General features: G+C 37.5%; 1 protein-coding gene across 1 annotated transcript in view; it reads right to left on the bottom strand.

The window, feature by feature from the left end:
• The window catches only part of UBE2W (ubiquitin conjugating enzyme E2 W), a 90163-nt gene extending 66058 nt beyond the window's left edge, over positions 1–24105 (bottom strand). Inside the window, 2 exon segments of the mRNA XM_044682487.1 lie at positions 23663–23794; positions 23928–24105. Of these exon segments, the coding sequence (XP_044538422.1) occupies positions 23663–23794; positions 23928–24105 (310 nt within the window).
• Between the last annotated feature and the right edge of the window lie 614 nt (positions 24106–24719).

Below are 24719 nucleotides of genomic sequence, written 5' to 3'. Positions count from 1 at the left end.
ATTGGTTCCCATAAAGTGGGGGAGTGACAGGAAGTGACCTGGAGGAAACTTAAAAAGGCCAGGGGAGGATTCATTCATTCATTCATTCATTCATTCTCTGTTGGTGAGTGGGGCTGAAGGGAGACTCTTGGAGGCAGTCACTTTTTCTAGTCTCTCTGGGCTAAAGCATTCCACACTGGATAGGCTTGCTGGGTGAGTGATTCAGACTGAAGTAAGAGGCTTGCATTTGTGAACCTCTGGCTGAAAAAGACTACCAACACTTCCACATGGAGTTTGGGACTTGAAGGAGCCCTTGCCAGGTAGTAAGCTAGATTTCTTTGGATCCGCACTTAGGCTGGTAGGCCAGACAACTCTCTACCTCCTTCCTGTATTTCCCACTTTAATATCTCTACTTTGTAGTAAATAAAAGTTGCTAACAGTTTTTCTGACTTAAAGGTTAATATTTTATAAACAGCCACCACAATCTTACTTTTATAACTCATATTCAGTCAAACCTAATTTTAAATTTTACAGATTTGTCTGAACTGATGAGACTGAAATATAATCAGGAAAACAATATTCAAAAAACAACAATAATGTAAATTAATTCTAAAAGCCAAATCCAAGAAACTAATAACCAATCTTGTTCCTGCTGAACAGATAAAAAGTATACCTCATTAATAAAGAAGAGTTCCTTTATATACCAAAATATTTATGACAGCAAAGAATTAGAAACAAAATAGATGCTTGTGATTAGGAAATGGCTAAACAAATTATGGTACATGAACATAATTATGCTATTATTATGATGTAAGAAATAACTTATGATGAATAATGAGAAGCACAAAAAGATTTATATGAGTTGATATAGAGCTAGGAAAATAAGATAAACAATATAAAAGCCCCACAGTCAAGAGTGTTCCAAAGTTATTAAGAATAAGTAAATCAGAGGGCAGCTGGGTGGCTCAGTGGATTGAAAGCCAGATCTAGAGATGGGAGGTCCTAGCTTCAAATTTGGTCTCAAGACACTTCCTAGCTGTGTGACCTGGACAAATCACTTAACCCCATTGCCTAGCCCTTACTGCTCTTCTGCCTTGGAACAACTGTATAAGGGCTTAAAAAAATAATAAATAAGTTGGCAAAGAAGATATATGAGAAGATACTCCCACCTTTCTTCTTTGCTGGAGTAGGAGGTTCATAGGCATTGCACGTATTTTAAGGTTTTTTTAAATGTATTAATCAATTTTACCAGTTTCTTTCATATTCTTTGAAAACATTACTTATCTTTTACACAAACAAAACCAATGTAACCAAGATTAGAAGAGAAACAAAAACTGGAGAAAACATTTTATAGCAAGTATTTCTGATAAAGGCCTCATTTCTCAAATATATAGAAAACTGAATCAAATTTATAAGAATGCAAGTCATTCCCCAATTGAAAAATGGTCAAAGTATATGAGTAGGCAGTTCTCAGATAAAGAAATTAAAAACTACCTATAATCATTTGAATCAATACTGATTAGAGAAATGCAAATCAAAACAATTCTGACTCATAGACTTTTCATATTTGAACCCCAGACCTCCAATCTCTGGGTCTGGCTCTCAATCCACTGAGCCACCCAGCTGCCCCTGCTGGAATTGTGAACTAAGTCAACAATTCTGGAGAGAAATTTGGGACCATGTCCAAAGGACAATAAGTACACAGTAAATTGAGGACAAGGAAAAATACTGTAGGTTTCAGAAAAGATCTTGTGTAGTGTCTTGCGCAAAAAGATTTCATGGTGTACAGATGAGAAGGGAGTAAATTCCAGACACCCGTCTAACTTGTATTCTTTTATCTCATCAATGGTCTCCTGTGAGAGACTGGAAGCTACAGTATGTGCAAGGCAAGTCAAATCACCACTAACTTGCCCACCATTTCCCTCCAGATCCTGACAGAGACAGCCCAGAACCCTTAGTCTGAGAGCCTGGGAAATAGCTATGTCCTCCAAACCATTAAGCTTGCTTCCAGACCAGACCCCAAAGCCATTATTGAAAAGAGACCCATCTTCCTTATCACTAGCAACAAATGCTGACCAAATGCCACCAAAAAAAGGCAAAGCAGCACAGATTACTTTGATGAGTCAGTACAAAGAGCACCAGCCCTGGAGTAAGGAAAGCCTGAGTTATATCCAAAAAAGAATGGGAGCTCCTTCTGAGCAGGTACTATCTGCTTTTCTATTTATATTCACAATGCTTTGTACAGGTAAATACACCATAAATGTTATATATGCCTTCCTTCATTCATACATTCTCCTTAATATTTCTGTAACTTGAATGGGTCCTCTGTGTGTGTGTGTGTATCTGTGTACCTGTGTCTGTGTGTCTGTCTGTCTTTGGCATTTGGGCTATAATAACAAGAGTTTTATGGCTAAATATATTAAAATATTTAGTTGCTGCATCACCTTATAGTCAAGTATTGCACTGAATTTCTACATAGGTTTAGTATGGTAATCTTGAGAAATAAACTCATCTTCAGAAGGGGCAGTTGCCACCTAGCTATAATACCTAGAATAATGATCCTTAATAATTTATAGAGACAGTATATTGTTTATAAATCAGACATTATTTCCCTGAAAAAAGTCAAAATAAAAACTTAAATTATAGTTGTGTTAACTACCAAGTCAAATAAAAATAATCCTAAAATGACTTTAACTATACAATCCTGAACAGATTAAACTGGATTAAATCAATAGGCCTGGGTGGGAGGTTTGACATAACTGTGTACTCTCTAATAGAAACAATTAACAATTAGTAAATATGTGCCAGGTAAGTGCCTCTAAGGTTTTCCTCATCAAAAATAAAATGATTTGATTTGTGTTAAAAACACAGGAATAACATTTAATGGGTATAACATACGCTGATTTCCTCATCCTTGCTTGCTCAGTATTACTCTTACAAAAGCTGATGTAAAACATTTTAGATGTACAAGATAATATCATAGGGCCTAAATAAATTTAATAATAACTGATATTTAGAGAGACATTAAGACTACAAAGTACTTTACATATATCAACTCATTTAAGCCTCTCAACTCTGAAGTGAAGATTACAGATAAAGAAACTGAGACTCGGGTTAATTTTTAAAACTGGCTTGACTGTTTGACTTTTAAAGCCCTTCACAATCTGACCCTAAACTACCTTTCCAGCCTCATTGCACATTATTCCCCTTTTTTCATTCTGCCTTCCTGGAAGCTCTTTATAAATGGCATTGCATCTCTCACCATGCACTGGTCAGCCCCAATGTCTGGAATGTACTCCCTCCAAACCACTACTTCAAAGAATCTCTTCAACATACCAATTCTACATGAAGCCTTTTTTAATCTCTCTTAAATGATAGAGGCTTCCTAAATTATATAGTTCCTTTTTAAATGCTGCTCCCATCATGAAATATAAATTTCTTAAGAGCAAGGATTATTTCATGCTTTTCTATTCATATTTGACCCATAACCAGTGCTTAATCAATATTTGATTGATCTGACACTGTAGACTGCCCACAGGAAGATTTTTGTTTAGTTTAAAATTCAACAGGCATTTAATGCTTACAAAATACTTAGCACAGTGCCTGGCATGTATTAGGTGCTATATAAATGTTTATTTTTTTTCCCTTTCCCCTTATTAAGTAAAAATCAAACAGGGCCTGCCTTAAAAGCAAAAATCGAATTCTAAAAGGGGAAAACAAGTTCACAGATACAAAATTTGTTAAAAAAATTCTTAAACTGGAGAAAAATCATGTAGAATATGAATGAACATTATAGTTATCATCTTAAAACATGTCAAAACAATGATGATGGCAGGGGGGGACAGAAGGGAGAAATAGCCTTTAGCAAATTACTTTCTTTTCTGATTTCTTATTTCTAGATTCTTCCAGCAAGATTAATTCCTGTCTCCCAGTGCTACTTAAAAGATAAGTGCATCTAAAAAAGGGGGACTGGGGGTAGGAAAGGAAACAGGAATTGAGAAGTAGAAGGAAAAGAAATCTTCACTTCCACTCAGGGACATATATTTTACAAGGTTATCTTCATATCATACTTAAGGTGGTTATATCTTTATTACAGAAAAATAAGGGGGCTTCCTGCTTTTTGATCTCATACATTATGATCCAGATTAAGAGAACTAAGTATATAGTCAATTCTTAGAAAAAGTGACAATTCTTCTCTGGAGAAGGAAAAAAATCTTCAAGTTATATCAGCACAGAAATTCTGGCCAAGTTTATTGAATAAGTTAATATAGTTAATACAAGGAAGAGAATTTGAGACCAGGTTCTTAAAATATGACTTGAGGCATATTAAAACCCTAACTATAAACTAACATAAGCAACATTCAAATCTGGCCTAGGCCACTTACTAGCTGTGTGGCCCTAGGCAAGTCATTTAACAATGTTTGCCTCAGTTTCCTCATCTATAAAATGAGTTGTAGAAGGAAATGGCAAACCACTAACATTAATTTTGCCAAGAAAACCTCAAATGGGGTCACAAAGAGTCAGTACTGAAAATGTCTGAACAACAACATGAACTACACTACACTAAACAATTAAGCATTAAACTAATTAAACTTAAAGTGAAACCCTTTGCTTCAATTAGAGGAACCTAAAAAAAAGGTCATTGGGTGTGGCTATTTTTTTAAAAGGGAAAAATCCAGAAGTAAATTTCGTACTTGCTCTGGAAGACAGGTACTCGACTGGCAGTATATAATAAATATGAGCAAATAAACTTCCATTAAATATATAGGAAGTGAAATCTTTGTCAGTCACATTATTCACTACTTTTACTACTGTGGAATAGTCTTAGAAAATGAATATTTAACCATTTACATACAGAAGCTGATGCTATATCTAGAATATTCTCAAATGATTCACTGTTTCCTAATATTGTATGCACTCTCCAGGAGTTTTTATTTAGTACTCAGAAGACTTTTTAGGGCTACAGAAGTAGGTCAACCTAACTATTCCAGGACCTCAGCAATTCAGTCAAAGATAAGGAGCCAATTACACACACACACACACACACACACACACACCCCAAACAACAACCTTCCTTATAAAAATTAAGCACAAGAGTTTTAAATTGATAAGCATTTGTTCAAATAATAGCCTTAATGACTTAAAACATAATTTTTAAAGAGTTGAACATAATTCTATACTAAAATATCTTTAAAACTTATCCATTTCTTCTGAATTACTTTCACTGAACTTCTTATGTGTAAATACATATTAATACAGTTATTTATGGTGGAAAATATAGATAGTAATGATGTTATACAAAGTAATAGGTTAATTAATAACTAGGTATTGAAAGTTAGTTATCAAAAAAAGTCAATATATAAATCATCCATTGACCATTCAACAAACAATTAAATGGGAACTATGTGATATTCTGGGAGACTTATAGGTACAAGATGTTAAATCTGCTCACGAGAAGCTATGCTGTGAAATGGAGGCGGGAAGTAGGAACAGTGGTATTGAGTCAGCAGTAGAAAAAAAGGGAGGCGGTAAGAGAAGTTTGGATGGTTTAAACATTTAAAAGGAGGCTTGTGGGGAAAAAAATTTTTTTAATTAAAAAATAAAATAAAGAAAGCCTGTGAATGTCTTAAAAATAAAAGAGGAGCGAAAAGAGAGAGATAGTGACTATCTGGAGAGAATATACTAGTTTGCACTACAATCTGATGACTTGATACTAAAAAGTATAATAGGAAAAGCTTCAGGATAGGAACTGGATCTACATTCTCATTCTATAAAGTAATACTAGTGAGGGTTGAATTTAATTTCTGTTGAAGAAACTAAGGCAGACAGGTTAAATGACTTTGGAAGAGCCACATGGCTAGTATGAGGAAGGATTTGAACTCAGGTTTTCCTGACTCGCTCTATCTTTGGTACCACCTAGCTGCCTACCGTGTGTTGAAAAAGGTGAATGTTAGAGAACCTTGGGAAGACTGGCATAGTAATTGGTCTAACTCTTCAGGAAAACAGATAGGAATACTGTGCTCAAAGAAGTCACTAACTTGTTTATAACTTCTGACTCTACAATACTTCATGTAATCAAAAGAAAGTGAAAAGATTTGTATGGGGGTGGCTAGCTAGCATATTAGATAGAGCATCAGACCTTGAGTCAGAAGGACCTGGGTTCAAATTTAAACTCAGATTTCTAGAGGTGTGATCCTGGGCAAGTCACATAACCCCAACTGCCTAGCCCTTCCTGCTCTTTTGTCTTAGAATTGATATTAAAATACAAGGCATTGGGTTAAAAAAGAATTATATGCTCAACATTATTTACAGCAATTCCTTTTAGTTGAAGCAAAGAACTGGAAAAAAGTGAGTACCCATAAAATGGGGCATGGCTGAAGATATTGTCGCAAATGATTATAATGCAATACTAAGTTGTAGGAAATGATAAAATGCAGACTCAAAAAAACTTTTTTGGAAGACTCCTGCAGTGAAATGGGCAGAATCTGGAGAATGAGTTCTACCAACAACATTATAAATAAGAAAAACTTTCAAAGACTTAACTGCCTTAAATGCAAAGGCCAATCATGATTCCAGAGGACTGAAGATGAAACATACCATTTATACATCTTGACAGTGGTGGATGGACTAAAGGTGCAAAATATCACATTCGTTTTTGACCAAGACCAATGTGGGGCTGTGGTTTCCTTGACTATAAAATTAATGAGGGTTTTCTTTTCTTTCAGGGAAGGCAGGGAAAAGAGAAGTGGAAAATAGAGTTAACAAGAAGAAAAAGTATCATCATTTCTTTTAAATGCACATTAAAATTTGAAAAGCAGGGCATCTTTGAAAATTACATGTCAAAATTTATTATATATGCACAGGGGGAAAGTAAGCTATATGTTAACAGATAAGCTTCATGTACCAGTTTCTTCTGTTTTACTTGTCCTATGAGAATACTTTTTATTGGCTATTTTAATTTCAGACAGAAAAAAGAAATGGGCAGAACCAGAACAATTTATATGATGACAATAAATTAAAGGTAAGTAATCTTGAAATATTTAACTCTAATTAGTGAATGCAATGACCAATCAGGACTTTGGAAGGCTTAACAATGTAGCATGCTTCCCAACTTTGTTAAATTTAATATATACCTTTAAAAACAAAGTTACACAAGTTTACAGGTTTATTTTTTTTAAAGCACAACATAAGAATTTAATTAAGACTTGGATTCTGCCACTAACTCATCATCTAACAGTCTGTATCTTCCTCTATAAAAAGATTAATTATACCTTCTTAGAAGAATCAAATGAGTTAATGTAAAAATTTTTTTATGAAAAATACTTTAGAAATCAGCAGTATCAATTACCCATACAATAGAATACTAAAGTCCTTAAAGCACAGCCTTAAAGATAGATAGGGCAGATAGCTCAGTGGATATAGCACTGGGGCTGGAATCAGGAAGACCCCTTGTTCAAATACCACCTGGGACACTTACTACCTGTGTGACTCTGGACAAGTCATTTAAACTCTGTTTGCCTTAATTCACTGGAGAAGAAATGGAAAACCATTCCAGTATCTCTGCCAAGAAAACTCCATGGTCACAATGAATTGGATATGACAATGACTGAAAACAACAAAAGGATATATTGTCCTTTTCCTCATACTGTATTACCTCACCTCCCAATTAGACTCACCAATTCCAGTCTTTCACATCACTGAAAAATAAATGTCTTGCGTCAAAGAGCAGGCTATATCATTGCCTTGTTCAAAAACTTATAATGGCTTCCTATTGTCTCTAAGAGAAAATATAAATGGCTCAGCATGACTTATTTAAGGGCCTTCACTTCAATATCTAGCACAAGTCTCTCTATGTGGTTTTATTTCCCGTTACTCTGCGCACTGTCCCATCTCCCTGATTTTTCCCATGTGCCCAGATAGTACTTCCTCTTCACCTTTGCCTCTCAGAATCCTTAGCTTCTTTCAAGGTTCTGTTGGATTTAAAAATCAAGTCTGGCAGTCTACTGAACTATTTCTGGCCTGGGCAAGCTACCCCCAGCCCCCAAGGTTTCCCAGCACAGTCTTCCTTATCTCCCCCTATCATAAACCTAAAACTGAAGCTATCTTATCTGATGAATATTAACCTTCTTGAGGAATGTTTGTCTATGTTTGCCTGCTTTACAATATTTGCCTATTTAATGTATATTTGCCAAATGCTTCCAGACCCCTGACCCTGAAACCCCCCCTCCCCAGATGCTTCCTGACACTACCTTGATAATTATGTATGTACCAACCCCCTTCCCCAAACATTTCTATATAAACTCTTGGCTGAGAATTCCAAGGAATCGTTCAGGCATGCCTCTCTACCTAGGGACCCTAGCTATTATTGCTAGTAAAGAATGAGCCTCTTCTTGCATATTGCATTGTCAGTGTGATTCTTCCCCTTCGGCCAAGAACCTGGGTTAGGTATTAAAATTTGGGTACAACAGTTCAATTCTAGTACCACCTTCAATGGAAGATCTTTCCTGTCCTTGCCAGTTCTTAGTACTTTCTTTCCTCCTCAAATCACCTTTATCTGCTCATCTGTTTAAATGTTGTATCTTTTAATACAATATAAACTCTCTGGGAGTAGAAACAATTTTTTATTTTGTTTTTGTATTTCTAGCAGCAACTAGCACACTGCTTTTGCACATCAGTAGACACTTTAAAAAATGCTTGTTGAATTGAATTGATGAATGGCATATACCTGAAAAGAATCTTTTACAAAGTGTGTATGAGGTATAACTTTGTTTCTGGTGTATGTACAGATTAGAAAACTATTCTAACATGATATGTGTGGGAACCATATGTATCCTTTACCCTTTATGTACAAAGTATTAGCTAAGATAGCTTTCCCCACATATCAACCATAAACATAGTTAATAGTTATGAAATTTTGCTATAAACACTGTGTCTGTACTCGTTTACTGTAAAGAACAGTAAACAACTGAGAAAAGTAGTTCCCTCTAGGATTCAGTTGCATTTGAACAAAGGAGAAAAAAATGCAATTCATAGAATCTCAGAACAGATTCCTTGCCAATCCACAATAAACCAAAAAAAGGAATACTACTATATATAATACACCACAGAACACAATGCCTTTTGAGAGCTCCCGCTGATAAGTTTTCCTTCCCTTGAGTCTAAATTGGCATCCCTGTTAATGTCCACCTATGGCACCAAGCACAGCCTCCTACATTCAGTTCCTCTTTTCTTAAGAGGGCTCCTCAAACATTGAGAACAGGTATTAATTCTCCTGTCGACATGGAATCTAGAGACCCCAAACTTGTAGTTTAGTGAGGTATGATGAACCCCAAGTTTAGAAATAGTTTGTAGGTGGGAGACCCCCAAAGCTTGTGCTCCTTCCCGGTTCCCAGAGAATCCACCCTGAAGGGAATCTCAGGCTGGCAGTAGCAGACTGAATAATGGACCCCAGGGTAAATGCTAAATACCCTTTTGTCCTAGGTAGTCTTCCCCATTGTATCAAAGACCCTTCCCAGGAAGACTACCTGGGCAGGGACCATTCCTTTAGTATCCATTGTGTAAGCAGTCCCTTTCTCTTACAACCTAGCCTCTAGCTATGATCCCTTTCTCTAGCTAGATTGTATCCTTACCAGTATAATGTCAATCATCTTCCCCAGGCCCTGGATCTTCCCAAATGGTATATAAGTTCCCCAATTTCCTTTGTTCTGGGGAGTCATCATCTAGTGCGGTGGCACTCCCAGGGGGATCTGGGAGCAGTGCGAAGCAGTGTTCATTTAGACTCTGCACAAGGCGCAGCTCTGCATAAGAGGCCAAGTAGCCCTCATCCCCCTTTCCCTTGATTAAAGAGTAGTTTTATGACTATTTAATAGTTCCAAATTTTTTCTAAGTTAACACTCCTAATCATCTTCAGACAAAATACCATTAGTGCCAACAACCAACCCTCAAACCACAATTCTCAAGAACCACCCTAGTTTACCTTTCTCCAGATTCAGTGTCATTCCTAAAATGTGATGACCAAAACTGAACATAGTAATTCATTTATAATCTGCCTCTGTGAAATCATGTTTGAACTATTATCTCCCTAATCCTGGACAGTATTCATTCCTCTCTTAATATAGCCTAAGGTTGCATTACCTTTTTTGATTGCCAGATCATACTATTGACTCATAGTGAATTTACAACTTCAGATCTTTATCAAACATTTACCCAATCACATCTTCCTAATTTTACTCTTGTGAAACTGATTTTTTTGAACCCAGGTATAGCCTCCTTGCAGCATCCCACTAAGGCCTTCCCCTTCCAAGATGAAATCAAACCATTAATGAGATTATTCTGAGTCAGACAGTTTACCAGTACAAAATTCACCCAACTATAATATGGTCTAGCTCAGTAGTGTTAAACTAAAAAAGGACCAGGATCCTTGCAGGCCACTTACTGACTCAGAAAACCACTAGAAAAACTAAACCAGAAAAACATGAACATTATCTACATTGTTATTTGTTGTTTTTATTGTCAAACATTTCTCAATTACATTTTAATTTGGTTTGGGAGTTTTGCTATAAGGACCCCAAGTTTGACACTTCTGCTCTTATATCTATCTCTTCCACAAAAATAGCATGAAATAGCCTATGAAATACTTGGCTAAAAACTAGACTAGTAACTCCATCAAAGAATTAATGCAAGTTCAGCATGACTTGTGCTTGATGAAGTTCTGCTCTTTATGATCATTACTTTTCTATCCGTTTAGTTACTTTTTAAAAATGATAGGAATTGAAATCAAAGCCATACTTATAGTCTACAGATTCCATTCCCATCTCATTTCCAAAAACAGGAAAATATTTGTCAGACTATATTAGCAGAATAAATTTTCCAGTTGGCAACTTAGTGTCAGGTTCTGCATTATAGACTTGGTTACTACCATTGAAAATTAGCCACCAAAAGCAATAAACCAGGAAAGAGACTTAAGGTGCCATAATAGTAACCAAATAAAATAAGCATAGCCATCTTCATACATATTTTTAGCTCCCTTTAGTACAAAAACACGATAATGAGGCTAAGATCATAGGTGTGATCCTCATGTGACCCAATTAGCTTCTATTTCATATCCAGATTCTAACTCCAAAGCCCTAGCCAGCTAACTTGCAAATGCAGGCTGATGGTCACAAGGGGGACAGAGTTCAATCAACAAACACTCTTTGAAAAACACAACTCAGTCTACTGATGATGGACCTATATAACTATCTTTATAAATGTAGAAACAGCTGCACATTATAAAGATCAGATGATAAAGAAATAAATGCAAAATGGGCAAAATTTTATTAATTAAAATGATCTTAAGCAATTCTGCTATTATCAAAAAATAAACTGTGCCTACACAACCACAACTTAATTCACATGAAAATTCAGGGAAAATTAGTATCAGATAAAGCACAGTTAGTTGTGCTACTTTCAAAATCTCCTCTAGATAATTATAATTAAAATACTTCCAAGATAGGAAATCAAAAATATTAGTATCATTTCAATTAGCTTAAGGTACACGAGGCAAACATGTCAAAATGTGATCCTGAAGCCTAATAACATTATTTAGATTCATCACTAGCTAATCAATTTAAGTAGATATTACTTCTTTAAAAATCCAAATTTTTTACATTTCTTTCTGCAAAACAATGGTTGTATTGCAGACTTAAGCAGGGAGGAAAAGTCATTTATTTTTAAAGCATCCATATTAACAAGATAAAACCTGATATAAACAAACATGCAATGATTCAATACATATATTTCATAAAGTTTTCTTTGACTCAGTACCAAGCTGCACAAAACAAAGTTGTAAAATTGAGACAAGTAGCTTGGCAGGGGTTGGGGGGCTGTTACCTCTTAAGATCATGCAATTTACAGCTAGACGGCATTAGCATTATAGAAATCATTTCCAATTCTCTCATTTTACAGATGAGGAAATTGAGGACCAGTAAGATAAAGTGATATGCCTACAGTCAAGTGCCAGGGTTTGAAACAGACTCCTAGCTCCAACTCTTAAACGTTCTTTCTACTACAAAATGCCATCTTTCAGAATTTTAAGGAAAAGATGAAATTAATTTTCTCATTATTTGTTGTTGTTACTGATCAAATAGAAATGCTTCTTGAGGGCATTATCACAAAGTACTGTGGGGGATACAAAGTATAACACATGTTCCCTATCTTTAAGAAGACTATAATTTAATAAGTCAGATAGGGCAAAGGAAATAGCTGAACAAAAAGATTAAGTAGCTCGAGATATGAAAGCTGAGAGATTTTGTTGGTGGTGGTGTTTAGTCATTCAGTCATGTCTAACTCTTCCCAAACCCATGAACCATGATGTTCATGGGGATTTCTTGACAAAGATACTGAAATGGTTTGCTATTTCATTCTCCAGTGGATTAAGGGAAACAGGTTAAATGACTTGCTCAGGGTCATACAGCTATTTAGTGTCTAAGGCCACATATGAATTCAGGTTTTTCTTACTCTACTACATAGCCCTCAATCCCTAGAGCCACCTAGCTACCTCCCAAAAAGCTTACAGCATCCAGTATTCCCAGGCAGTTTCCCATCCAAGTGCTAAAAGGGCCTGATCCTGCTTAGCTTCCAATAATGAGAGTTGACTGATTACAATTCTAGAACTGGAAGGGAGAAGGAGGGGAATTTTGCAAGCTCAGGTAGATACAGAAACTAGTGAGAGGTTTAAGGAATGAAATATGGTATCTTAACTATATATGGGTGACTGTGGCAACTATCTATCAGGATAGTAAGGCACTATCGACGAGGAATCTAGAGACCCCAAACTTGTGGCCTGGTTAGATCTGATGAACCCCAAATTTTAGAAATAGCTTGTAGGTTGGAGACCCCCAAAGCTTGTGCTTATTGTTCCCAGTGAGAATCCACCCAGAAAGGAAGCCCAGACTAGCAATAGCAGACTGAATAATGGACCTTAGGGTAAATGCTAAATACCCTTTTGTCTTAGGTAGTATTCCCCCTAGTATAAAAGACCCTTTTCCCGACACCTGGGCAGGAACCATCCTTTATTATCCATTGTAAGCAGCCCCTTCCCTTACACCCTGCCTCTGGCTAGGATTCCTTTCCCAGGCTTGATTGTATCCCCTTCAGTATGATAATGTCAATCATCTTTCCCAGCCCCAGGATCTTCCCAAATGGTATATAAGTTCCCCAATTTCTTTTGTTCCTTGGAGTCCTCATCTAGCTTGGTGGCACTCCCAGGGGTTCAGGGACCAGAGCAAACTAGAGTTCAATCCTCAACTCTGCATAAGGCACGTGGTGCACAGTTCTGAGTGGAGGCCTAATCAGCCCTATTCTCCCTTTCCCTTAATTAAAGAGTGGCTTTTATGACTATTTAATAGTTGTGTGTTTTTTCTAAGTTAACAGCCCAAAGCAGCTATTCTAGGAAGGAACAGAGTTAAGTTCTCTAGATTTGGTTTCTGAATCAGGCATGAGTGGGTCATAAGAAATCCTTAATCTAGGGCAGTGATGGGCAAACTTTTTAAAGAGGGGGCCAAAGGAAAGGAAATGCTCATCTGTCAGTCTGTTTCTAAAGCAACTCTTTAGACATTGTATTGTATCTTACTCATTATATTCATCAGATTAGGAATAATGTCACACAGCCAGATAGAACATTTCAGGGGGCCCCCTGCATCTGGCCCTCAGGCGTACTTTACCCATCACTGACCTAGGGTATGAAATTGAGCCCCTCATCCTGATTCTGATCTCACAGTCAGCAAATCCCCAACCCTAATCAGGGCATTCAAACAAGTTTCCTATGTTCCTTTTTAGGACCCAAATCCTACTCCAAGTTATCATATTACCAAAGAAGGAGAGAGCTGGGAATGTAACACTGAGGATATGAATATGAAAGTTTTAGAGGAAGGAAGTTCCTTAAAGATTTTTATTCAGCAGCAGCTTGAAGGTCATTGGTAAGGCCAGCCCTGAACTGATCTTATTTTCCTATTATTTGTAGGAAAAGCATAACTTGTCTATTCATTCTAGATATAACTATGTAGGCTTCTGAATCCAAGTTCCATGGAACTTTGGTTGGATTCAGGAAGACTAGATACAAACCTCTGGTGTAGAGGGCACTAGTCCTAGTGGACCTAGTGAGTAGGTCAGCAGTCCAGGCAAATGGTGAGATGGCCAGGCTGGATAATATGTGAATCATGACATGCTGCCTACGGCTAGCTAATAGCACATACTCAGTCACCAATCAATTAGATGGACTCTAGGGTGAGAAGTCCAAATATGAATGGATTACCAAGGCCTTAGGCAAGAGGGACTGAGGAAGACCAGGGTATGGAGAGCTGGATAGAATTTGTTATTGTTTCCCCACCAAAAAAAACTTCCCTTTTTTCTGAACTTCCCAATTATGACCCAAGAAGGCTGTTAGATGGCACAGTAGAGAAAGTGCTGGGTCTGAAGTCAAAAAGACCTGAATTCAAATCAGACCAGAAACATTTCACTTAACCACTAATTGCCTCAGTTTCTTCATCTGCAAAATGGGGAGAAAATAATAGCACTTAACTCCCAGGACTGTGGGGATAAAATGAATTACTTAGCAGAGCTGCATGGCACAGAGTAGGCACTATATAAATGATAGCCATAATAGTAATCACTAAAATTTATATAGCACCTATGTGCTAGGTACTGTGCTAAATGGCTTACAAATGTGCCTCAGTTTCAACTGTAAAATAGGAACAACAGCATCTATCTCAAAGAGTTATGAAGATCAAATGAAATATTTGCAAAGGGATTATTAGCAAGGTGCTTGGCACAGAGTAGGTGCTTATAAATGTTCAGTTCCCCGTGGCCCTCCCCTCACTTCCTGATACTGAAGATACTACCATCCATCCCAGGTACCCAGGAGTTAGCTTCAACTCCTCACTCAAACTCAACCCAAATAACCCATATGTTGCCAAGTCTCATCCTTCTACCTTCAAAACAGAAACTTTCCCATTATATGAACCCCTGCCTCCTCTGATCCAGCCACTACTGCTAAGGTTCTCATAACCTGGACTATTGCAAAAGACTGACACCAGCTGGTCTTTGCCTCCCCACACACCCAGTCCAATCTTCCACTCAACTGCCAAGGTTATTTTCCGATAAAATGCAGATCTTGACTATATCACTCCTCTTCTCAAACAACAGTGGCTTCCTATAAATCCAAAGATCCAATATAAAATTCTCTGGCTTCACATCTTGATCCTTTCCTGCCTTTTCAGTATTCTTACACATTATACTCCATAACATGGGCTTCCTTGCTATTCCTCAAACACAAACTCTACATACTGTTTCTCAAACATAAATACTCCACTTTTCGCTTTACCTTTTTCAATGACTGTCTCCCATGTCTGAAATGTTCTCCCCACTTGCCTACATTTCCCTGGCTTCTTTCAAGCCTCAGTTAAAACACTACCTTTTGCAAGAAGCTTTTCCTGTTCTCCTCACTTGCTACTTCTGCCTTCTCTGAAAAATTGCATCCATAGTTTGTTCCATATTGTCCATTACAATAAGTTCCTTCAGGGAAAGGATTGCTTTTATATTCCTACCACATGGCCTTTCTTCCATATGCTTCAACTTCACTTTCCATTCAATGATTGCAACAATCTCATCCTCTACCTGCTGGTGTTGATCTGCTTCTTCTCATCTGGACCAGCACTGTCATGTCAACAAGCAGTTATTTTTACAGTGCACAGGCAAAAATACACACACTTTTTCTCCTTCCTGTGCCCAGCTTCAATTTCCCCCAGCTCTAACAGACAGTTGTCAGAGGTCTGCAATTTAGTTAAGCAGTATATAGAAAGAGACTATAGATAATTAACAAAATGAATAACCAATTCAATTGAATTCTCAGTCTGCTTTTTCAGCTAGCAAATGATAGCATATGCATATATAATTGCTAGAAGGCTAAGATATAAAAATCATAGAATATCCAAAGCTGTAAGATACTTTAAGAGATCATCTAATTCAAATTTCCTTATAATACACAGAAATACACAGAAAGGCTAAGTGACTTACCAAAAGTCACAAAGCTAAATAGTGATATATCTGAAACTAGAATTCGTCTCTCCTGGTTTTGAAAAATTAGAAGCAATAACATTTTTGACCAGTTAGATTTATTCACTATCAGCATTTCAAGGATGTGTGACTCCAACCCCCTCTACCTATGCATATTGCAACCCCCTTGAACTTTTTGAGAGCTTGACTGGGCAACCAACCTAGACAAAAGCCTCTTCAAAATTAGGTAGGTTGATCTTTAAGCCAAGTAGCAAACACTAAAACCATATTAAAAAAATATAACTAAGCCTGTTGGCTTTACTCGGAAGAATCCAGAATCATCATGAGGTCACAATACATAGATGACTTCAGTGGCTACCTTACTGAATTTTTTAATTGGGTAAATATATGTGGACATGCAAAATAATAAGAGAAAATGTTAGAAAGGCTCAAAATAATTAAGGGAAAGAAAAAAAATAGGCAAAGTAATTAAGGATCATTAATATAAGAAATATAGTTCTATAGGCTTACTGGAAAAAATTCTCCACCTGAAATTTATACTTCAAGATATTTAAATATTCAGAATTATAGGAATTAGAAGTTGTAAGGAGCATTTTTACCCTAGTCATGTCCTGAGAATTTCATATTTACATATAATTTTAATTTTGAGGCTGATTTTTACCAGGAATTCCTCTAATCAGAAACTAACCACCACACTCTTAGTAGCCTAGGACCTAGTTCAGTGATGGCAAATCTATGACATGCATGTCAGCACTGACATGTGTAGCCATTTCCGATGACATGCAGCCACATACAGAGAAATATGGGGCCGCATGCCAAGAATGAAACATTTGCTGTACTGTAGCGTAGACTCTGTGCACTATAGCTGACAATTCTACCTATGTTAATTTATTATTTTGGTGTATTAAATAGTTATATATTACAATCACACATTTTTGTTATTTAAACTATAAATATTGTGAAATTATGGTTTTTTTCTCGAAGTGACACACCACCTGAGTTATGCTGTTTTTTGGAAAATTTTGACACACCAAGCTCAAAATGTTGCCCATTACTAACCTAGTTCCTTCTCAAAAAGAGTAGTCAGTCAGTCATTGAGGAAGGGGGGACAAAGGAATTTTTGCTTTAAATTGATCTGATGTCAGATTTCCAAAGACATACAGGGAATTTATATAAATACACAAGCCCAAAAGTTATTTCCACAGGGTAATTGGCCAAAGAATACGCATAAACTGTTTTCAAAAGAAAAAAAATCTAAGTTTTCAATAACCATATGAAAATAACAGATACAAATGATTAGTAAAAATGCAAATTAAAACATCTCTAGGGATCCACCTCTGGACCATCACATTGGCAAAGAGAAAAAAAACCATTTTGGGGGGAGTAGGGAATAATGGGAAGACATATTCAATGCACTGTTGGCTGAATTTTGAACTGTAGCACAGAAGTGAAAAAAGAAGCAGGGGTTCCCCAATTTTGAAATAGATTTAACAAATTACTATGTAACTGTAATGGAAAATATTATTGTGCCTCGAAAAGCGCAGGAAGACTAGTATAAACTAATGCAGAATTAAGTGAGTACAGCTAGAAGAAAAATTTACATGACCACTAAAATCATGAAAAGGAAAACCACTTTGAAACACATTAGAAAATGAATAATAAAGTAAGCCTTCAACTTCTTGGCAGTGATATAGACAAGAGGTATAGAATAAGAAAATAAAATTTTCAGATATAGCAAATGCATTTTTATATGTTTTGTTTGACTATATTTCTTGGTTATAAATAGCCTTAATTACGAAAATCTCAGAAAAGAAAGTTCTTACCACCAGCATCCTTGTCAGAGTCAAACTGTTCAAAACAGAAATCAGAAACAGATCTGGTTTCATCAATAGAAATTACACTAAAAATACATTCCCTGATGCCTTGTCAATAGACCCTAAGAACCAGTGGGTCTTTGTATCTGCTCTACAACAGATGAGTTCCTCAGGAGTATGAATAGGGTCACTTTTTTCTCTGAAGCCTCAGTGCTTGGAACACAGTAAACATTTAATAAATGTTTTTTCTTAATATATCCATTTATTAGCTATGCCTATAAATGTAGGCTCATCACCTCTCTTCCAAGAAGCAGTAAATATGCTACAACTGGAAATGACTGACCAGAGTACTTTAGTCATTCAAAGAGAGTTCTCCACAATTAGCAAGTAGCACAGTGTTTGATAACTTTTAAATTTAGCCTCAGACACTAGCTGTTTGACCCTGGGCAGCAAGTCACTTCTCAGTTCCTCCTCTGTAAAAATGAGCTAGAGAAGGAAATGGCAAACCATTCCAGCATCTTTGCCAAGAAAATCCCAAATGAGTTGGACCTGACTGAAAAAATAAACAAAAGCATTATGCTGCCTGCTGTTCTCTGGTCAAGTTAATGCCATATCTCCTCACCTGCTCAGCTCTCCACTCTTAACCTGGGGCCCTGCTTGCTCCTCATACCTGAGAGGCCTCCTTAACTGGCTTGCTTCAAGCCATGTCAATACCCAAGTTCCACCATTCTCTCTCCCCAGTCCCCATATGTGGCTCTTGGAATAACTAAATCAACACCATCATTCCTAGAAAGAACATTCCCTAGAGGTTCCACTCACCAACCAGTGACTTCCTAAATCATATTACTCCTCTTTTATATATACATCCATCTTCTCTTGGAAGAATATAAGCTCCTTGAGGGCAAGGACTTTCTTTTGTTTAATCAGAAAATAGCAACATCTAGCACATAATAAGCACTTAATATATGTTGCTTTTTAATTCATTCATTTGATTGACCAATAATGATACTGATTCAAGAAAGGGACATGATGAAACTTTTTAGAATGAAAAAGATAAAGTTCAGAAGGAGATATAGACACAAAAGGTAGTTTTGCCACTATAATGTTAAATTTAATATAGTCATAGGGTCTGGACCTACCATTTCATCATAAAAGGATAAAGTGCAAGACTTGAAGTCAAGTAGACCTGGATTCAAATCCTGGCATTAGTTGTGTGACACTAGGCAAATTGATCTCAATTTCTTTAACTGCAAAATAAAGGGATTGAGTTTTCTGATCTATAAGGTTCCTTTACAGTTGTAAATTATTGATCCTGAAAACTCCCAGATTAGGATACTTCTTCCCAAATAGACTTTCTCTACAATTTATAGTGCCAGAGAGTTACCTAAGAGATTAAAGAACTTGCCTAGATTTACAGGGCCAGTATGTATCAGAGGCAGGATATAATTGAAATATTCGTGTTAATGTTTAAGTTCATGATCCTTTTTTTTAAACAAAAATAATGTTGGAGGCATTGCTTCAAAATGAATAAAAAATAAGGAAAAGCCTGAAAATTACTGCTTTAGTTTAGTAGAAAGCATAGAGCAGGCTGTGATCAAAAGACCTCAGTGCCAATTTGAGATCTTGGAAAAGTCAGGATTTCATTTCTATATATATAAATAAAATTAGGGTGAATCTATACAAGGATCAGGTAAAGGGTAGAATATCCCTCATTCTACAGGAGAACATGGCCTTGTAGGTAGCAACAGAATCATTCATTTCTAGGTAGCTAAATAACACAATGTGGTAACCACCAAAGCAGATTCATTAGCAACAGCAGCAGAACCAGGCCAGCTAAGGAGAAAGTCATCCACATAGAGATCATTAGAAATATCCTATTTAATGCTAATTGTATCATGTCAGTTTATCAGACGTGGCAAAGAAATTAATTTTCCAATAAGACATAAATGTTAGCCACTTAACTAATTGTATTAGCAGTGATGAGTTATACTGTATTTTTGTTCTAATTCTTTGAAAATATATTCTTTAGATTTTTCTTTTCTGTGAAAGAATAAACTACTGTTTCATACCTTAAAAAAATTTTTTTTAAGTTAGGCTGCATGATCTCTCTAAGGTCCCTTTTGGCTCTTCAATTCTTTTAAATCTATGAATATTGATGCAATATGCATCTTGAGATTGCAAAACTTAAAATGTTTAAGATTCTGATTTAACCTTTAGGAAATACTATGCTGCTTACCTTTGATTTTTTTTTTTTTTGCACTGATCTAGAAATGAAATTTTTAAAAGTCTATCTGTGTTTATATTCCAAGATACTTTAATATGCATTTTAATTCAATTTATAAAACTGTAGAAACCTTTAACATCTCAATATTCAGTAAAAGCAGTAGGTCCAAGCAGTAGGTCCAGATAACAATGTTCTTCAGATCAAGAAAACTAAAGAACTTGCTCACATCTCTTAAATGGTTAAGATCACAACCAAGTCACAATCCAACAAACAAAATATGCTTTCAGATATATTTTATTTTTGCAAGTAGACATTTTGGTCAACTAAAGTAATGTATTATAAACTAATAAATCTTTCCCCCAAAAATCTAGTCACCAAGAAGAAAGGGAATAGACTTGCATAACATCCAAGATATATTAAGAAATGACACAAATTCTATGAGTCATTTCCCAATAGATAAGTGGTCAAAAATGAGCAGTTTTCAAAAGAATTGCAAATTATTTTTAAAATTTGAAAATATTCTCCAAAATGCTAATAGTAAGAGATATACAAAATTACAACAGCTGAAGTATTACCTAATATCTTGCAAATTGACAAGATTTTTTTAAAAAACAGTCATTAAAAGGGCTGTAGAAAGGCATGCACATTAGTACTGTTGGTAGAGCTGTGAAATTGAAGGGAAAGGAAAAAAAGTATTTAAGTAGCATCTAAAATGTACCAAGCACTATGCTAAGCACTTGTCAAACATCTCATTTGAACCTCACAATACCCGTGTGAGATAGGTCTTGCTATTATCCTCATTTTACAGTTGAGGAAACTGGGGCAAAAAGAAGATATTAAGTGGCTTGCACAACATTGCATAGCTAGTGTCTGAGGCTAAATTTTAACTTAGAAGACCGTCTTCATGACTCCAGAACTCTTTCCACTGCACCACCTGGCTACCCTCTGCAATGGATGATCCAAAAGGTCTAGTAATCAATTTGAAATTATGAAAGAAAGTAAACTTCCCATATTCTTTGACTCAATGATCTCAAAACTCAGCTTGTGTATTAAGGAAGTCAATGACAAAATAAGGATCCGATATTTAGCAAAATATTCACAGAAATATCCATGGTAGTAAGAAATTGGAAACAATATGAATTCCACTGAATAGGGAATGGTTTTTAAAAAGCAACAACTATGCTATATAAATATTATGCATAAGAAATGAAGCGGAGGCAGATAAGTGGCTTAGTGGATAGAGAATGAGGTCATAAAATGGAAGATCCTGGATTCAAATCTGGCCTCAGACACTTCCTAGCTCTATGATCCTAGGGAAATCATTTATTCCCAAATGCCCAGCCCTTACTGCTCTTCTGCTTTGGAACTTATACTTAATATCAATTCTAAGACAGAAAGCAAGGATTTTAAAAAGAGAAAGAAATGAAGCTCAAGGAATTCAGAAATGAGAAAATGTATATGAATTTGAAGTATAAAATAAACAAGAGCGGAAAGAGCAATATACACCATGACTATAACTGAAATGAAAAGGTTACTTTAAAAGGAAGTTGAACTGAGTGCAATAATATAAATAAACAAAAGACCTAAAGAACATACAATGAAATATAAATCTCTCTTCATGCACATGCAGAGAAATATTACTAAGCCTGGTCATCATATTCACTGTCAGAGATAGTCACTGTATCACATGTGGTTTCTTAATTGTTTTCTTTGTTACAAGGGAAGCATCAATCTGGAAGGATTTTTTTAACTGTAAAAGACAAGAAGCAGGAATAAAAGTAGCTACTTTTTCTACAAGATTCTACTATTGTTGAAGAGACTTGACTTAATTCCTTATGATCCCAATAATGAAGAAATTGTTAAGAGCAGCATATCAGAAAATCTATGACAACATTTTAAAATTCCAAATGCAAGGAAATACTTTAAACTTACAGATTCCAAAATAAAATAGTAATTATCTTTCTAATTAAACAAAAAGAAAAGCAGTTTTTTTTCCAGTCATCTAGTCAAAAGTAACAAAAATCTTTAGTATAAAGAATAAGGCTTGGAATGTTGGCTAACATTTATCATTCTATCTAACTATGCCTGACAAAACTCTAAATTGATAAAAATTGAGTTCTGTCTCAACTCGATCTCTGTTCACAATTCAATTTTCCTTCTTGTTTTTTTTTTAAAAAGAAAATCAAAGTTGTAAAAAATTCTTACCTTCCAGAACCCCAAATCTAATTTTACTGGTAATGTTTGTGCTGCAGACCACCATTCCCATAACATACTCTACACAATTAGAGTATCAAAGACAGCCACCTCACCCCACCCATAAAGGTTATCCCTTTTAACATGGGATTTCCCTCTACGTTTCCCCTTCTGAGTCTTAAATAATAGGTGGACATGTCATCTCTTCTGTGTGGTCAAACTTATTTATGATGAGAATATATTTACTACTTGGAATTTTTTCCACTATTGAACTGACACTTTCCCCCTCAGATTACTTTAATTACATCTTTCCTTTACATCTCTTCAAAAATAACCTTCTGTGTGCTGCATGAGAGTAGAGAAGGAAAGGCAAGAGAAAATTAGGCACAGGGAATAATAAAAGAGGAATGAGGTAAATGGGAACAAAAATATTATACACAAAAGAGGAAGGATGCAGAAAAGGGAAGAGAAGAAAAGGAAGATCATGTTGTCACAGTTTACAAAGGGGAAAAAAAGCTGGGAGTTTAAATTTTTCAGAGGCCAAAAAAACAAAAGAACTATTTTAAATGGCATGAACCAAAATGAAGCAGTTTCGTTCACTAAAGCGTTAAGTCCCAATGCTTCGAAAATACTAAGTTGACATTCATACCCTGGGGTTAGTTTCTCTTCGAGGCAACTCAAATGTTAACAATTCTAGACATCTTTGAATAACTAAATGTGCACTCATTTTCAACGAACTAGAACACTGCCATCTTTCCAGGCAGTCTTTGGACCGTACGATAGCGAGGATGATAAGTAAGACATAAAGCCGACAGACGACTCCTCACCGAAAACTCCAGTGGAAATGACAATAAACTCCAACTAATGTATTTCGCTATAGTGTTTAGGGAAACGAAAGCTGAGGAACGTTAATACTACGACGAAGGTTAAAAGCAGGGTACCCTATAAAGGGCAAGGCAGACAACCGGGTGGTGAAGTAGCAGAGGAAGAGAACCAGTAAGTCAAAGTTTGAGGGAGACCAAGAGGGCAAGATTGGAATATTACTGGATGCTCTTATAGTAAGATTTGGGTGAGACTTTAAAATAGTGGAAGGATATGATAAGGAAGGAGGCAGGGAAGAGCAAGAGGCTAAGGCAGCTGGTCTAGGGAGTGACGGTAACTAGAACGAGCAAATTTATCCAAGGGCTGCGGGTTAGAAGGGTATTAGGAAGGTGGGGTGCGGGGAAGTTGGGGCGGGGGAGAGTAGGGAGAAGGAAGAGAGGAGGGAGGAGGGTGGAGGATGAGAAGGGAAGCCAACCAAAGGAAAAGCATCGGAGGCCCGCCTAGAACCGGCTTCCCCAGGGACCGACCTCCGTGCCGGTCTCTTGGGGCTGTCTCTCTCTCTCACACTCACACTCACCCACATCCTCACTCTCACTCTCGTCTGAACATTTAGGCGGTCGCGAAACCGACGGCGAAAACAGCTGTTTTCTTTCGGGACAGGGGGAAGAGGACAAGGAGGGGGACATAGCCAGGGCAGGCCGGTCGGCCCCTGTAGGGAGAGGGGCGCAGCCGGGGAGCCCCAGCCCGGGGGAAAGATGGGTCACAGCTCGCCCTTCTCTCCGTCTCCCTCCCCCCTCCCAACTTCTAGGGCTCCGAGGTCGGCTGGGGCGGGCCGGCGGTACCTCGCCTTCCCCGTGGTCGCCGGGGGCGAGAAGTGGAGTCGGCCCGGTGACTCCAGACCCTGCCCAAGTCGTAGCCCGCAGCTCCCGCGGTCACCTCCGCCCTCTGCCGAACTCCCCAAGCCCCTCCTCGGCCGGTCGCTCGGATGCCGCAAACTCCTCTCACCTGCATTGACGCCATGATGGAACCATCCCCCCTGCCCGGCGCAGCCAGAGACGCAGGAGGAGGAGCCGCCGTGCTCGCGTCACGCCGCGGGATCCCAGTATCCGGGGTTGGGGGCGGGGGGTCGGAGACAGCAGAGCAGAGGGGGGCTAAAGCAGAAGAAAGGAAGCCGAGCTCTGGATTGGCCGGCGGGCCCACGAGCCAGGAAAGGGGCGGGTCTCCGGGCCAGGCGCTAGGTTGGAGGCGGGGGTTGAAGCCTCGCAGGTGCGAACAGTTCCCTCTCCTTCCTCTCGGTCCTCCCCCCCCCGCCCTCCCCCCTCAGTGTCTGAGTCGGCCCCGCCCAGAACCACAGGGAAAAGCATAAGGGAGGGGGCGGGGCGGGGCAGGGGGCGGGGCAGGGGAGGGGAAGGGCGGGGGAAGCGGGTGAGGGAGTTTCTTTTATAGGATTTCAGTAGCGCATTGGGTGGGGTGGTGGTGAGATCCTGCGAAATATCCCGCTTCACTCTCGGAATTAGTTTCTTCTCGTCCTATAGGTCTCTAGTTCTGGCGTGTCTTTATCTCCTAACTTTATTCATCCTTTCTTACCTTAACAGCCCTGCTCCCCTCAAGACCGGTCTTTAGAGTTGAGCTAA

The sequence above is a fragment of the Gracilinanus agilis genome, chromosome 1 (assembly GCF_016433145.1).
Source record: "Gracilinanus agilis isolate LMUSP501 chromosome 1, AgileGrace, whole genome shotgun sequence".
Lineage (NCBI taxonomy): Eukaryota > Metazoa > Chordata > Mammalia > Didelphimorphia > Didelphidae > Gracilinanus > Gracilinanus agilis.
The sequence above is the reverse complement of the archived record's forward strand: the minus strand, read 5'-3'. Positions and strand labels throughout refer to the sequence as shown.